The sequence below is a fragment of the Leiobunum rupestre genome, chromosome 11 (genome assembly GCF_980474605.1).
Source record: "Leiobunum rupestre chromosome 11, qqLeiRupe1.1.hap1, whole genome shotgun sequence".
In the NCBI taxonomy this organism is placed as follows: Eukaryota; Metazoa; Arthropoda; class Arachnida; order Opiliones; family Sclerosomatidae; genus Leiobunum; species Leiobunum rupestre.
Window position 1 is genome coordinate 49,871,918 of NC_143394.1, and position 14,747 is coordinate 49,886,664.

At 37.1% G+C, this 14,747-nt stretch overlaps 1 protein-coding gene across 2 annotated transcripts; it reads right to left on the reverse strand.

Annotated features, from left to right (window-relative positions):
• Window positions 1-756: 756 nt before the first annotated feature.
• Window positions 757-13,946, reverse strand: LOC149923161 (nose resistant to fluoxetine protein 6-like). 2 transcript variants are annotated; one of them, XM_090162970.1, is made up of 15 exons: window positions 13,495-13,946; window positions 13,200-13,432; window positions 10,793-10,907; window positions 10,636-10,723; window positions 8,647-8,756; window positions 8,042-8,218; window positions 7,880-7,973; window positions 5,911-6,012; window positions 5,687-5,852; window positions 5,253-5,332; window positions 5,070-5,192; window positions 4,883-5,003; window positions 4,629-4,815; window positions 2,756-2,898; window positions 757-2,105 (listed from the first exon to the last, which is right to left on the reverse strand). In XM_090162970.1, the coding sequence occupies exons 1-15, from the start codon at window positions 13,832-13,834 to the stop codon at window positions 1,842-1,844; spliced, it is 2,343 nt and encodes a 780-aa protein (XP_090019096.1). In that variant the 5' UTR covers window positions 13,835-13,946; the 3' UTR covers window positions 757-1,841. The 2 variants fall into 2 exon arrangements, with proteins under 2 accessions (XP_090019096.1, XP_090019097.1); XM_090162971.1 differs by lacking the exon at window positions 757-2,105 and adding an exon at window positions 2,449-2,482.
• Window positions 13,947-14,747: the final 801 nt, after the last annotated feature.

A 14,747-nucleotide genomic window follows, 5' to 3' on the forward strand; every position in this document is an offset into this window, starting at 1 on the left:
AGGTAATTTACATTATAAAAAGCTAAGTAAAACGAAATTCCAATATGTTTCGCGTTATTTGGGAATGGAAGATATAAGTATTGTTCCATAGGGGAATATTTTATTGCGAGTTAGTAAAGGAGTGACGTCATCACAAGAAGAAAATCTACCCCTAGCGAGGCACTGTCAAAAGCTACGTGTGACGCAAGCGGACGCAAAACGACGACCAAGATGTTTCACGTTATTTGGGAATGGAAGATAGTTAGGCGTTCGCGTATACGTGCAGCGGAGGCCCGCTAAACTCTCTAATGGTGGAGAATGTAGTAATCGATCGTGTGTTAACTGTGTTTGCTTACGTCTGACTTTTTCGCGATTTTTTCCGAGTCAGCTTTTTATGGGACGAGGCGCCGTTGAAATTGCAATGCCAGCTTCCCGTGACTCTGAATTCTAATTCGCGATATTCGCTTTTTGACAAGGCCTAATATTATTCACGCTTTCGATAGAAACCAAAGTCCCACCTCCCTCTCGTCCAAAAGAATCTATCTCGAATTCCTGATCCTACTTGTCAAATTTAAGCAAAACCATTCCACAAAGCGAACTATCCAGCAAAACCAACCATTTTTTTACCCTATTTAATATTGAGAAATAAGCCTTGGTAAATGAACGGTGCTTTCAAATTAGATAATCCGTATATTTCATTCTACAAAATCAAATACATTAATGGAGATAATTATCAAAGCAAAATAAGGCGAAATGCAGTTCCTTATAACACTTGGCTAAATTTACACAACGCAAAAAGGAGGGGTTTTGCGAAGCGGATATATTTGAAAACGAGGGTCGAAAGTGGATGAAGGGTCGGGATATCTATGTTTACATTTCTACGAGCGGCAGTATCATCTCCGCTTGATTAAGCTCCGAACGCGTGCCCTCCTAGCGGTGTTTACCCACCCGCGCGAGAGACGCGTTTTCGACGGCCCATGATGGAAAATCGCCTAATTAGATACTATTAAGGACATTCTTTAATCCTACTATCCATTAAAACACTCCAGAAAGGACGCGTTATCTTATAGCGTAAGGATTAAACCTCAATAGACGCGGAATAGGACCGAATTTTTATTAGTTCCATAATCTTACTAGAAGGGAAAGTTCTTTAAAAATATAAGTGGGCCTTTAGAGCGGGAAAAAGCGAGCTAAGGGTTAAGGCCAGCGTCTCGACACCTCGTAAACCAACTTATCAGTATTCTATTACGGATCCGGGGAGAGGGCTAATGCTATGAATATAAATTAAAGCTAAGCTTCAGGGGGGACGAGAAAATTGGATCGGAGTAGTGGCAACGACGGATGGAAGGTCGAGAAAAGGTCACGAAAAAGCAATGCGAACGGGGCCAAATGGTGGGTAGAGAAAATGCCGAGGGTGGACCTCCTTGTTTACCTTTGGCCCCGCCAAAACCCTAAACTTTTTCGCGGGTCCATCTCTCCTCGAGCCAATAAAAGTCCAAGTGATTGATGCCTTCGATTTAAAGCGAAACCGAGCGTTTTTCCTGCCAACCCCGAAAAGATGCCAGACGGAACAGAAACACCTAAGCCGAATGCGAGTTTGCGCCCCGAAATGCTAGAAACCGCGAAAAAAGGGGGACCTCAGCCGCGAGGGGTCTTTCCCAGGTGCGCTATCCCGAAACATTACTTTTAGCGCGCCTTCTAGCGACCAGATTTTAAGTAGCCTTTACCGCGTCTTAACGCGGGATTTAGTTGGAATGCCCTTTTCATCCGCTGATATCGTAAATGATATTATTGAAGACAGGGAGGGGGGAGGTACGAGTTAGGAACTGTTCTGTTTTAGTTTATTTCAGACGAGCATTTTTTTAGGAGAATCGCGATACCGTGGTTATTTTTTTCGGCGGGTGGTCGATGGCGTCTTTCCAAGGGGAGTTTTCCGCGACTAATTTCCTCTTATTCTCAGCTTTGTCGACGTCGGCGGCTGCTAGCGTCGAGATGGAGTTGGCTGCCTTTGTCTCCCGGCGTGGAAACAGCGCCTTTTCGAGCTCCACCAAAGGACTTTCGAAAAATACGTGTAGCCAAAACGCCAATACTCCACTTACGACGGCGAATTGAATCGCCAAGCCCACCTACAAGAGATTAAATCTTTTAACGCGACTTAAAGCAAAATGAAACGAGCATAATCATACGTAACATAATCACTCATAAATATGCCACAAATGTATTTTCTTTAATGAAATTTTGTAAATTACGTCACTTCCAACTCCGGAACGAAAAGCGCGTCTGATGAGAAACGAAAGTTGGTGAATTCCTCTGGCTATGAATATCTATAGTTTAAACAGTGACTTGCAGGTCCTGGCTCTAGGAAATATTACTTCTTGGCGATTTCCTGGGAGGATGATTGATTGAAGCGTCTATTGCATATTCCATGTGATTGGGTGCGTCTAGTTTGTAGAATTCTAACTCAGAAGCTCAGCCATTTTTAATTCTGAGAAACTAGACTCGTCTATAAATTATTTATCGTCGATTGGAACAAATTAAAAGTATAATATTAATCGATAATTTCTTTTTTTTAACCGAGCTTGATCTATGGGAAGTTGTAGCAGACAACGGAAGAAATGACCGTGTTACGTCACAAACTGTAACCGGAAAAGAGTAGGCCTAATCTACTTGAAGTCGGAAATGCGACCGACTTTCCGTTCCTCTCTATAATTTCTATGGTTATATAGAGGCCTACTTATAAGTGATTATGTTACATACGGAATGTGACCAAACTTACCAGGGCGCTGTCGTAGGAATCGATGAGGCCTCCCGTCTTCGCGAAATAGTAAAAAATGACGGGCAGGTTGATTAAGTAGACCAGAAACGTGAATTTGGAGAACCATTCGAAACCCTTCCAAGAGAGAATTTCGTTGACGAACCCTAAAGACACATTTTGTTACTATTACATTCACAGACCAAGGCTTAAAACTATACTGCATTTTAAAACATGGAGATAAGTTAAGGGAATTTTAACCTTAACGCGTCACCATAATGCTAGCCGGATAATGGGGGATGACAAAACGGGGGTCGACATCATGTGATCGTGAAGAGGCGTGATGACGTCATAGTCCCAGATTATCCCGCTCTCAGACCCGTTGTTTAACCCCTTTTGTCAGCCCCCATTTTTACGCTGACTAGTTAAATTCTTTTTAAGCACGCACCATGCTCAAAAACAAAATGTCACGGACATTTGAATACACACAATCTCCCCAAAAGTGAGAAGAATATCTTGTTTTTAGGATTTTTTTAAACTCCCCAAAATTAAGATAAGATTGATAATCATGTCACTTTTGCAAAAATTTGTTGTCAACATCATTTTCACCAAAAAGTAGTATTCATTCAGACCTGCAACCCTAAAAGTCAAACAACTCTGAAGGAGCGTTTATTCCTACCGCTTAAGGCTTAGTTTCCACTAGCACGTGTAATAATGTATTTTTCATTACGCTCTTAAAAACCTTTGTACATATTAATGCTTACTGAAGGTGGGGCCCTCGGCAGATTTTTGTGGGGGACTATGTAAGGAAAGCGTAAAATCGCAAAACTCACGTGTCCCGAAGCTGAGTTTATAATGAATTTTCAAATAATAAAGCAACAAGCCTGATATGTTTTTATCTTAAACCGAATCAATGAAAAATTCATTAATTTCATCAGTGGTGGGGGCCTTCTGTTGGTGGGGGCCCATAGGCCAGTGCCTAGTAGGCCTAATCCTTAATCCGGCACTGCAAACTAGATTGCACATTTGGGAATGACGATTTTAATTAAGCCACAACTACTACTTGCAGTTGAGGAATCGCGTGAATGTATTAATTTCCAATAAGAATGTGTTTATTTATATATTTAGATAATATAGACAGCTCGTATCCTAGATTCGAAATCAGTAGCGGCCCTAGCAAGTTTTTGAGGTGGATCAAGATCTCATTGTGGCGCCCCAACAATAAGCATTCCAAGTCACAAGTTATTGGTCCCAATCTATTGTTGCATTTTCGGCGCCCCCCTTATGACGGCGCCCGGTGCGGTCGAACCGTTCACACCGCCCTAGGGCCGTCGCTGTTCGAAATCACCGCGTAGTCAATAGAGTTTACCCACTTCTTGCCGGAAAACATTAGCTCCACAGTTACCATAGTAACCAGGGCCGTGCAGAGGGGGGGCAGGGGGGCAAAATCCCCGGGGCCCAGGTGAAAAGGGCCCACGAGGGGGGCCCCGTAATTGTAGGGCTCATCGAAGAAGCTCAAGGGGGGTGCAAATCAAGATAACTTGGGAGAAGGTTTCAGGGCTCAAGGGGGGGTTCAAATCGAAGGGGCCCGCGAGTAAGTTTTCCCCGGGCCCCAGGTTACCTCTGCACGGCCCTGATAGTAACCAACTATAGATAGCGCCCAAAAGCAACCGGCGGAGCCCGACAAAACCCTCAATCGAAAAGCTATCTGAATTCGAATCTAGGTTACGGAGTTCTATATTATCTTTGCTTAAAAAGAATGACCATGTTGAGACGATGGTAGGGCACCGTGGTTTAGTTTTATTTCCGGTGGCACGAAAGGTTGTAAAGAAAAACGTCACCCTGGTGTGTTTCAAGACCATTGAGATTCCCCGGCAATTTTATTGATATAATTTACCTCCGTTTCCGGTGACGCAAAGGAAAGTCATCCAAGACAGGGCGATGGCGATGAAGGGTTTGCAGAGGGCCACGTACAGAAGAGTTTCGAATTGACCGGGATTGATACCCCGATTCCAACGCACGGACGAGAACATCACAAAACACATCATGAGCGCCGATATCAAGGACCCCAATACGCGTTTGCCCTTTAAAACAAAATCGTACATTTCAAGGGTGAACTGAAAGTTGAAACATTCGGGGTTAAATATATACCCGACTAACGCGGCAAGGTTGCTGCTGGGCCAAGTAGCTTCCCAAGGCCAGTCCGGCGCTGTAGACGCCGACGTGCCATTCCGGTGACTGATGAGCTCGGGCCAAGTATTCGTTTACCTTCCTGCGGTGGCAAAAGTCAAAGACGTTTCTTTCACACCCCAAAATCCCCCCATCCCCATAAATATACTCGATATCGTAGTTGTATTGGATCAGCGTCGGTGGGTCTCCGTAAAAGAACGTTTCCCACGTCGTCCAGATCGTCGACGCGACTCCAGTCGCGATTAGAGAACCGAAAGCTACTTTGCGATTTCTGCAAATTGAAATTACGCGTATTAGAATTTAAATTGGAGTAATTTTAGGCTACAATTACCTGTTATAGCAGTAGGCGAAAAGGGCGAAGACCAAGTAGAGTTGAACATCGACGCAAACGTACCAAGACTGAATACTGCACTGTTTGGTAGAACATCGTACTAATTATTCTATGAAAAATTTATAATTATGTCCAGATAAGTGTATCAGTTCCGTCAAGAATTTATTTATTTCTACTTAAAGGGAATATGGCTTTAGATATTTCTAGCGCTAGTTAGTGAATTCTTGCTCAAATTGTTAGGGTTCGATTTGGAATACTTCAGTTTTAGATACTGTGGGCAGATTTGATATTTTCAGGTGGAAGGAGCTTACAATTCGAGCGTAATTAGTTTGGCAAGAGCCATTTTTAGAATGGACACTCATTTTTGGTTGACTTCAGACAAAGCTCTCTGACTGATTCACTTATTGAACGTAATTATTGACCTGATGACTTACAGCTTTGTCGAATGGTATGAAGTTGCTACCGAAGTACAAAATGGTCCACCAATTATTCAGACATTGTTCCGCCGTCTTGTTGATCATCAAATTCCAATTTGGACCAGATCCGAACAATGGTAGTACCATCGTCAAGGCGATCACCAGTAAGGTCATGGGCAAAATTCTAAGGTTTTATAGTCGACGTTACCTTCTGCACCACCAAATTTAACAATTGGTCTTACCTCCAAGCGCGTCGTAACGTAGGTTTGATGATCTCCGAAAATATACCGCCAAGTTTCGCCTCTTTGCCGTGTCGAAATTTAATATATGTTAGCAAGAAACCCCTAAAATAATTATTTTTCAAATATATTTCATTATTGTGGAAGTTTCGTACTTCAACTTTGCTGAAGATGGCGCCACACAACACTTGGGAGGTTTGACTCTTCTATTTCTTTCTTTGACGCATGCTCCGTGGCACGTGTTAATTGGAACGTACACGCAGTTACGCATCTCGCACCGTTATTAAATAAACGCGGGGAAAGGACCAAGTGTTGTGTGACGCCATTTTCAGCAAAGTCGGACCATGGACTAATTAACAATTAATTAGCTCATGGTCGGACTAAAACTCTACCTCATTATATTTAATTCAATAATTATTTAGTTAATTAAGTATATTTATTTAGTTAATTAAGTATATTATTTAGTTAATTAAGTATATTATTTAGTTAATTAAGTATATTTATTTAGTTATTTAAGTATATTTATTTAGTTATTTAAGTATATTTATTTAGTTATTTAAGTATATTTATTTAGTTATTTAAGTATATTTATTTAGTTATTTAAGTATATTTATTTATTTAGTTATAATTAAGTATATTTATTTATTTAGTTATTTAAATATATTTATTTAGTTGTTTAAGTATATTTATTTATTTAGTTATAATTAAGTATATTTATTTATTTAGTTATAATTAAGTATATTTATTTATTTAGTTATAATTAAGTATATTTATTTATTTAGTTATAATTAAGTATATTTATTTATTTAGTTATAATTAAGTATATTTTTTTATTTAGTTATAATTAAGTATATTTATTTATTTAGTTATAATTAAGTATATTTATTTATTTAATTATAATTAAGTATATTTATTTATTTAGTTATAATTAAGTATATTTATTTATTTATTTAATTAAGTATATTTATTTATTTAGTTATAATTAAGTATATTTATTTATTTAGTTATAATTAAGTATATTTATTTATTTATTTAATTAAGTATATTTATTTAAATATTAAAACACTTAATATGATCCATGGAGATAAATATAAATACCAATTTTAACGGAGGAAACACATGGATGTAGAATAGTAATTTTTTATTTCTCACTTTGAAGACAGACTCACGGGTCGAAAGCTATAGTTGGAATTTTTATTTTTTAATTGACTTTTATTTATTTTAAAAGTGAAGAGAGAAATAAAACAATTACTATTCTACATCCATGTTTCCCCTGTTAAAATTTATATTTATATTTATTTATTTATTTAGTTAATTAAGTATATTTATTTATTTAGTTAATTAAGTATATTTATTTAGTTAATTAGGTATATTTATTTATTTAGTTAATTAAGTATATTTATTTATTTAGTTAATTAAGTATATTTATTTATTTAGTTAATTAGGTATATTTATTTATTTAGTTAATTAAGTATATTTATTTATTTAGTTAATTAAGTATATTTATTTATTTAGTTAATTAGGTATATTTATTTATTTAGTTAATTAAGTATATTTATTTATTTAGTTAATTAACTATATTTATTTAATTAATGATATTAAATTAATTAATTATAATAATTACGTAAATTAACTATATTTATTTAATTAATGATATTAAATTAATTAATTATAATAATTACGTAAATTAACTATATTTATTTAATTAATGATATTAAATTAATTAATTATAATAATTACGTAAATTAACTATATTTATTTAATTAATGATATTAAATTAATTAATTATAATAATTACGTAAATTAACTATATTTATTTAATTAATTATATTAAATTAATTAATTATAATAATTACGTAAATTAACTATATTTATTTAATTAATTATATTAAATTAATTAATTATAATAATTACGTAAATTAACTATATTTATTTAATTAATTATATTAAATTAATTAATTTTAATAATTACGTCAAAAAGAAGAAAATGTCCACCGTAACTTGACCATTGATGAAAATCTGAATGTAAAAGCTAGCGTTTCGTTCCCTTAGCTTACCATGTCCACCTAATTAAAATCACCACATATTTTTGGAAGAGCAATCTAAATTATTTAACATATTTAAAGAGAGTTACGCATTATTTTTGCTTGAAAGGCCACAATGAGCATATGAATGGCGATGACCCAAAACATGGTAATGCATTTTACTCCGTTTATGAAAGCGGTTGATGTGTCTGGTATTTCTACAACGGTTAATGCTTTCGACGTGTTGCGATAGGCTGACAAGGCTGCGATGATTCGTGATGGAAGACCTGAGAAGCGTAACGTTAAACAAAAAACCTTTTAATCGAATCTATCATCAAGATTAATCCATTGAGTTGGAATATTAATCTAGATGTCCAATCAAATCGTCGGATTTCAGTATTTCGCGAAACAGGTTTTTAAAAAGTAAGAATACTGCCGTCTGCTCCCAAATGACGAGAAAACTTTATCATTCTACCCGTGGCGCCGTCTATCTCTCAATGGTTCGTTCAAATAAGACGCGTTTTCCGGCAAAAAGATTTTTTACAAAAATAATGGATGGCGCCACGGGTCATATGATAACGTTTCCTCGTCATTTTAGAGGAGACGGCACATTCATAATTTTCAAAAACTTGTTTCTCGGGGAGCAGATTTGATTGGATCTCTAGATTAATATTCCTAACTAAATGAATTAATCTGGTTTAAATGTTAATTTTACTTTGTTCCGCTTTCTTAACAACGCCCCCGTCAGTCAGGTTGGTATCAGCGACCTCAGTCTCCATAAAACTACACAGTATTCCGGTCAACACGACCATGCTTAGAATTATCCTACGAAGTAATATTACGTTGATTTTTATATACAGTTATAAATGATTTGGTTACATAAAACCAGAAATAAATAATATATCCTTTGCAGAGAAGGGTCTATAAATGAAACCGGTACCTTCGTGGGCTCAAGACCGTATCCAATGGGAGCGATTTACCACACAAACTACTGATGTGCACGCGTTATCATTATCCACGCAAATTTATTTGACAAACGATGTAAAATTTATAAATTAAACAGCGTAGTTATATTTAACTTAATCATAAACTGTATTTCCCGATGTCACTAGATGCGTAAATCGAGGGGGTAGCCACTTAAGAAATCTGATGTACCAACAGTGAGAAATCGAAAAATTTATTTACTAATTCTAGAAATCCACAAGAAATAACTTTTTTTTAAGAAATATTAGAAATCCAGGATACATATTGGAAATCTAGAGAAATATTAGAAATCCAGGATAAATATTGGAAATCTAGAGAAATATTAGAAATCCAGGATAAATATTGGAAATCTAGAGAAATATTAGAAATCCAGGATAAATATTGGAAATCTAGAGAAATATTAGAAATCCAGGATAAATATTGGAAATCTAGAGAAATATTAGAAATCCAGGATAAATATTGGAAATCTAGAGAAATATTAGAAATCCAGGATAAATATTGGAAATCTAGAGAATTAAATAGAAATATTTTCGATATTTCTGGAAATCTAGATAAATATTTAAATGTCGGAAATATTTAAGAAATATCGGAAATATTTTAGAAATATCGGAAGTATTTAAGAAATATCGGAAGTATTTAAGAAATATCGGAAGTATTTAAGAAATATCGGAAGTATTTAAGAAATATCGGAAGTATTTAAGAAAATTCGGAAATATTTGGAAATCAGAAATCTGGTGTACAATAGGCGGTTAAATAAACCCCTCTCTGACTGTCTTGCCCCCTGTGGAAAAATGCTCCCAGATCTATGCATAGAAAATTCTCAGCTTTGGCAGTATAAAGAGAAACCATAGACAAGCCAGTTATATGACCAGTCGCAGCAGCACAAACTCTATGATCGGCTATGTATGATATTTTATTTAAAGGACTATTATTTTCGAAGTGGCTACCCCCTCGCCGTAATTAAGTATTACAATTAGCAAAAATCATCACCGTACTGATTTTCAAAGTTATAGCGCAGGTATAGTTCAGCAAAGAGCCACCTAGTGTCTAAATATACAACTATCAAGGACGATACTTCTAAATTCGGTTGCAAGTCCAAGTGGGAGCTGGTGCGAGACTGTCAGTGTCGAAAAAAGGTTCGGTAAGGAAATTTGCTGAATAAAAAATATGAAGTGTCAGACTAATAATTGTTACGTTACTTATGCTACGAAATGTATTTTGTAAAATAAACGACTGCCTACGAAGCAGTGCCGTATTTCTGCATAGGCCAACCTAGGCCGTGGCCTAGGGGCCCATCCTTGGAATGGAAGGGGCCCTCCAGTCACCGTAATTACTGTATTCGAAGGCATAAATCTATAATATAAATCGTAATTTATATTGGAGAAATTCCTAGGTCGAAGATTTTGTTTAAAAATTACCAAAATGTCTGCCTGGCAGTTTACGGACGCAGCCTTAAATCTCGATGTTGCATAATTATCGCGTATTTAGTCGACCATTGTTAAGAGCTTTTATTTAGTAATATAACCGTAGAGCTCAGACTTCTACGCTGAATCAGGGAAATTCAGGCACAGCCTAGTTCCAGGGATAAGTGTTAATGCAGCGTGTGAAAAGGGGGCCCAGACTTCTTATCTGCCTATGGGCCCAGGATCTCTAAGTCCGGCCCTGCTACGAAGGTACAAGTTTCAAGCTTGCAGGATAGGGTGACTGATTCTGAACGTACATGATGGCCACGTGATATCCTTCAAATGTCTTAGGCTGAGAAATCTCGCAAGATTGTACATTAGCTTGGAATCCAATGTGGTTCGCCACTACGACAACGAAAATAATTTAAGGCTATTTCGCAAAAGCGCGTAACTCAACTAGAACAGGTGAATTACCTGTATTGGCTATCCGTTCTATTTCATCTGGACGACACGAGGATGGTACGCAAATACCGAATCGAAACCCGCGATTGTAAAACTCCCATCCGTAAGACTGAAGCTCTTGTACGAACTATAAATACTTTGCGTTAAAATTGTCTGTTAAACTTAAGTACCGTTCAGACTATGCAATTTTATAAGTGCCAAATTAGTTGTTCATAGTTAATAAGCCTTTCTATAAAGTCATCACGCTGCCGAACTTGTTTGAATGTATCGCCTTCGTCACGAGATACGTAGGAGTTCAGTTTCGTTTTGAAGGTTAGATCATGGAGGAAGCACGTGACTGATACGGACATCTCCTGGACCATAGAAGAGGAGGGGTTCAAAAATCAAGTGGCTCTGCCGAACGGCGGAGACACGAACTGAGTCTAAGCGGACGAATTTTCGTTAAAATTGTTTTTTCTCCCTAATGCTTTTCCTACGGGAATTTGTTTTCCTAACTGTGTTGCAATTCGGAGACATTTTAATAATTTTAGTGTTTGTACTCAACTTGGAATTTTTCATATGATTTTTAGTAAGTTTTCAGGTTTTATTTAAGACTACTTTCATAATTTTCCCTTAATTATTTCGCTTGTAATCTACTTTTAAAATCGACGAAAATTTTAAGGTGAGGAAATGAATTCCCCGCCTTTGGGACCTGTATTTGTGCTAGGCCTCGGTATTGCGCAATGATTTTTAAATTCCAAACATTAAAACTCGTCGAATTTTAATTGGCTATCATAGTGAAACGTTACTTCTACGTCACGAGTGATGCGCCCGATACATCTAAACTAAAAGGCCAATGTTATTTTATATAGAAAGGCCTATTGGTTAGCCTACGCTGTTTACACTTTTCCACCAAACAATGTGTTTATACTTAATTTTTCTAGGTCGCAATAGGCGCTTCAATAAATGCCGCTCTCTTTTTCTCTTCTCGGCCACACGCATGCGCGAGTCACTGAATAAATTAGTCCGCTTTTTAAGTTAGTTTTATTTCTAAGGCTATAAAGTTGATAGCGCGTGCATTGTTATTCTTTCAGGAGGCGCGTGCGAAATTGAATGAACATTCTATAGGTGGTTTTTTCCGCCTGTTCTGGGTTTTTTGAGCAGGTTAAAAAGTGTAGCCCTATGACGTTATTTTACTCCAATTCTATCTTGACGAAAAAAACGAGTTGGAGCAAGAAGGGAGTAGTTAAAAGTTAAAGGTTATTTATTTGCCGTGGCAGCCGTAGTTTTGTTTTAGGATGGTGGCCGGTGGTGAGGTCATCAATATGTGGCTCATTTTTCTCATTTATTTAATAATAATAATAATCAGCTAGGCTAATAACCAATGCACCACCTTAGGCCTGAGTCATCAAGCGACTTTTAAAGTCATTAAAAAGCATTTAACAATTGGATTTTCGTTATTATTCAAAACACACCATGTTTTCGCGAAACGAAAATTAAACAGACGAATTTTCTATATAAGCTAGATTACTCCCTCTACACTTCTTTTAGAGGAGGAGTAAAAAGTGTAACCTTAGAGCTCTGGACAGGGTAAATTTTACCCCGAGAACCGGCGAATAAAACGTTTTAGGGTAAAAAGTTTACACTTTTTGTCCTAGGACAGTCGATAAAAAACCACCTAGTATTGAAATATTAAGCAGCACGCGCTTTAAAATAAGCTCTCTGTATTACTACTTCTAGGCAAATCGCTAAACAGTTTTTATTTAAGCGTCTATAGCACGACAATTGTTCACTCGGAGGCTAACGATTTAGGTTCCTCCCAGCGGCGTAGGAACCGGGAGGGGCAGGGGGGCAATGCCCCTCCCAAGAATTTTGCTGGGAGGGGCAACTAATGTTATTGCCCCCTTCAACCTTTGGTCAGTTGAAATATTCAAAAGGCTCAAATTATCGTTTTAAAAGCATATACAGTTTATAGAACCTCAACTGTGTTTAAATTTCAGTCTTTTCCCGCCAATTTACATAGTAGTAACAAGTACACATGCATTCGGATTAGCTACACTCCATTAAAAATTAAAAACCATTCTCCAGACCCCTTTTCGTTTATCTTTGCCCCCTCCAACTTCTAGAACGTTCCTACGCCCCTGGTTCCTCCAATGGGATTATGCGCATTTTTGATTATAATATAGTAAGCAATCGACGGGTTAAAGTTCCCACATCAGTGACGTTACGGAATAACTTAATTTTATTGGTTGAATTTCAAATAGTTGTATATCTCAAACAAATTGTCCACCTAACCGAAAAAAGTGGGGTATGGATCTATCAAAAAGTGTACCAATGTTTACTGTTCACGCTGCTTAAATCTCTGCTAGTTAGTTGGACAAAATAATTGGCTTTAAAAATTGTATAGTCTGAACGGCCTTTTTATATGTAAAATACTCGCTTCGTATTTGGATTGCAGTAAATCCAAAGCGGGAATAGTTTTTGGTCTCAGGTAAGTGCTCCATTTCGGTGGTAATGGCGGTTGGAAATCCACGAAACAGTACTGACCTTGGATGGACGTATTCCCTTTACCACCTTCCGGTATTTGTAGCTCCAAACATTGATCGTAATCGCCGTACGAGGACCAGTTGTCGAAGAACCGTCCACCAGTATGAAATCCGCTGGAATCTACCACTAATCCGCAAGTGTTCATTATAGCGTCGTAATCGGACGAGTATCACTTTAAAAATACGTACTTTTTATCGCCCACATCCTCAAATCTTTCAAATCGCGCAGTAGCTTATCAACCGAATATTTGCATTTCGAACTTAGGTTTATCTTCCTAGCGGTATTGTTAAAACTAGGCCACACACTGTCCAAGACTTTGTCCACCATCGATTCCATTCGCGGTCCGACGCGTTCCCAATTTAGTAAAGCCGCGATGTCCGATTCCTCGACGCTAATTTTAGCCGCGGAAAAGAACCCGGATCCCGTCGCTTCCACGAATATTTTCTTACCATCGCCTTGACTAATCGGAGCCCAAAAGACTACTAATAACAACAATAACACGTTCATTTTGCGATATTTAACGCCCATGCTAAAATGATCAATTTCGGAAAGAACGGCCCGTTACGTGGACTGCGAAGAACTAACGGGGTTTCAAAAGTTCCCCGAACTCATTCTACTTGGAAAATGGCAAAAGAAGTTCAAGTAGAAGGGGGGGGGGGGGGGCAGGAATATTTGATTTTCGAGGACGCGTCTTTTAAAAAAAGAAACAACGGTACTTTTCAAGTGCAGGGTTGCGTTTGAGCGAAGTCACATTGGCCTCCTTTGCGTGCTACCTGTTTGTATACCTGTTATTTCCATCGCCCCCGTAAAACTTCTCTCGCATATTTTTTCCGCCCGCCACCCGCCTCGACTCTCGAAGGAATCAACTCGATAGTCAAGACCAAGGATGCGTGTCGATCACCAGTTATCTTTGCAAAACCAAATGCTAATCTTAACCCCTTCCTAAATCTAGGCGCGCGAAAATTTCCTTTCGGTGCCAAGTGCTTGTCTCGCGGACTACGAAAAATAAGGAAAATTAAACAGAGACACCTTTATTTGTTTTGGTTAATATTTAGAAAATACTAAACTATTAATTCAAATAGGGAAATATTTTTTCAAGAAAAACGTTTATTTAAGGATACACATAGCTGAATGCCTGAATTATGGATATTTTCGCTTACTCTGGGATATCGAGAATAGTATTGTTCAGGTTGGTGTAGCATATACAGGATAAAAGAATAAGATGACACTAAAATAGTGGTCTTCTGTTCTAAACTATACGTTTTATAAAATAACTTAACTTATAGGTTTTATAACTTTATTCTAAATTAACCGAATTGCATCCACCTTATGCAAACTATCGGTAAAAATACTACAAAACTTTATTAGTGTTACATTGTTAATCAGTTTAAACGGTTTGAGTCTATTTGATCGATTCATAAATGATCGAACGGGTCCCATT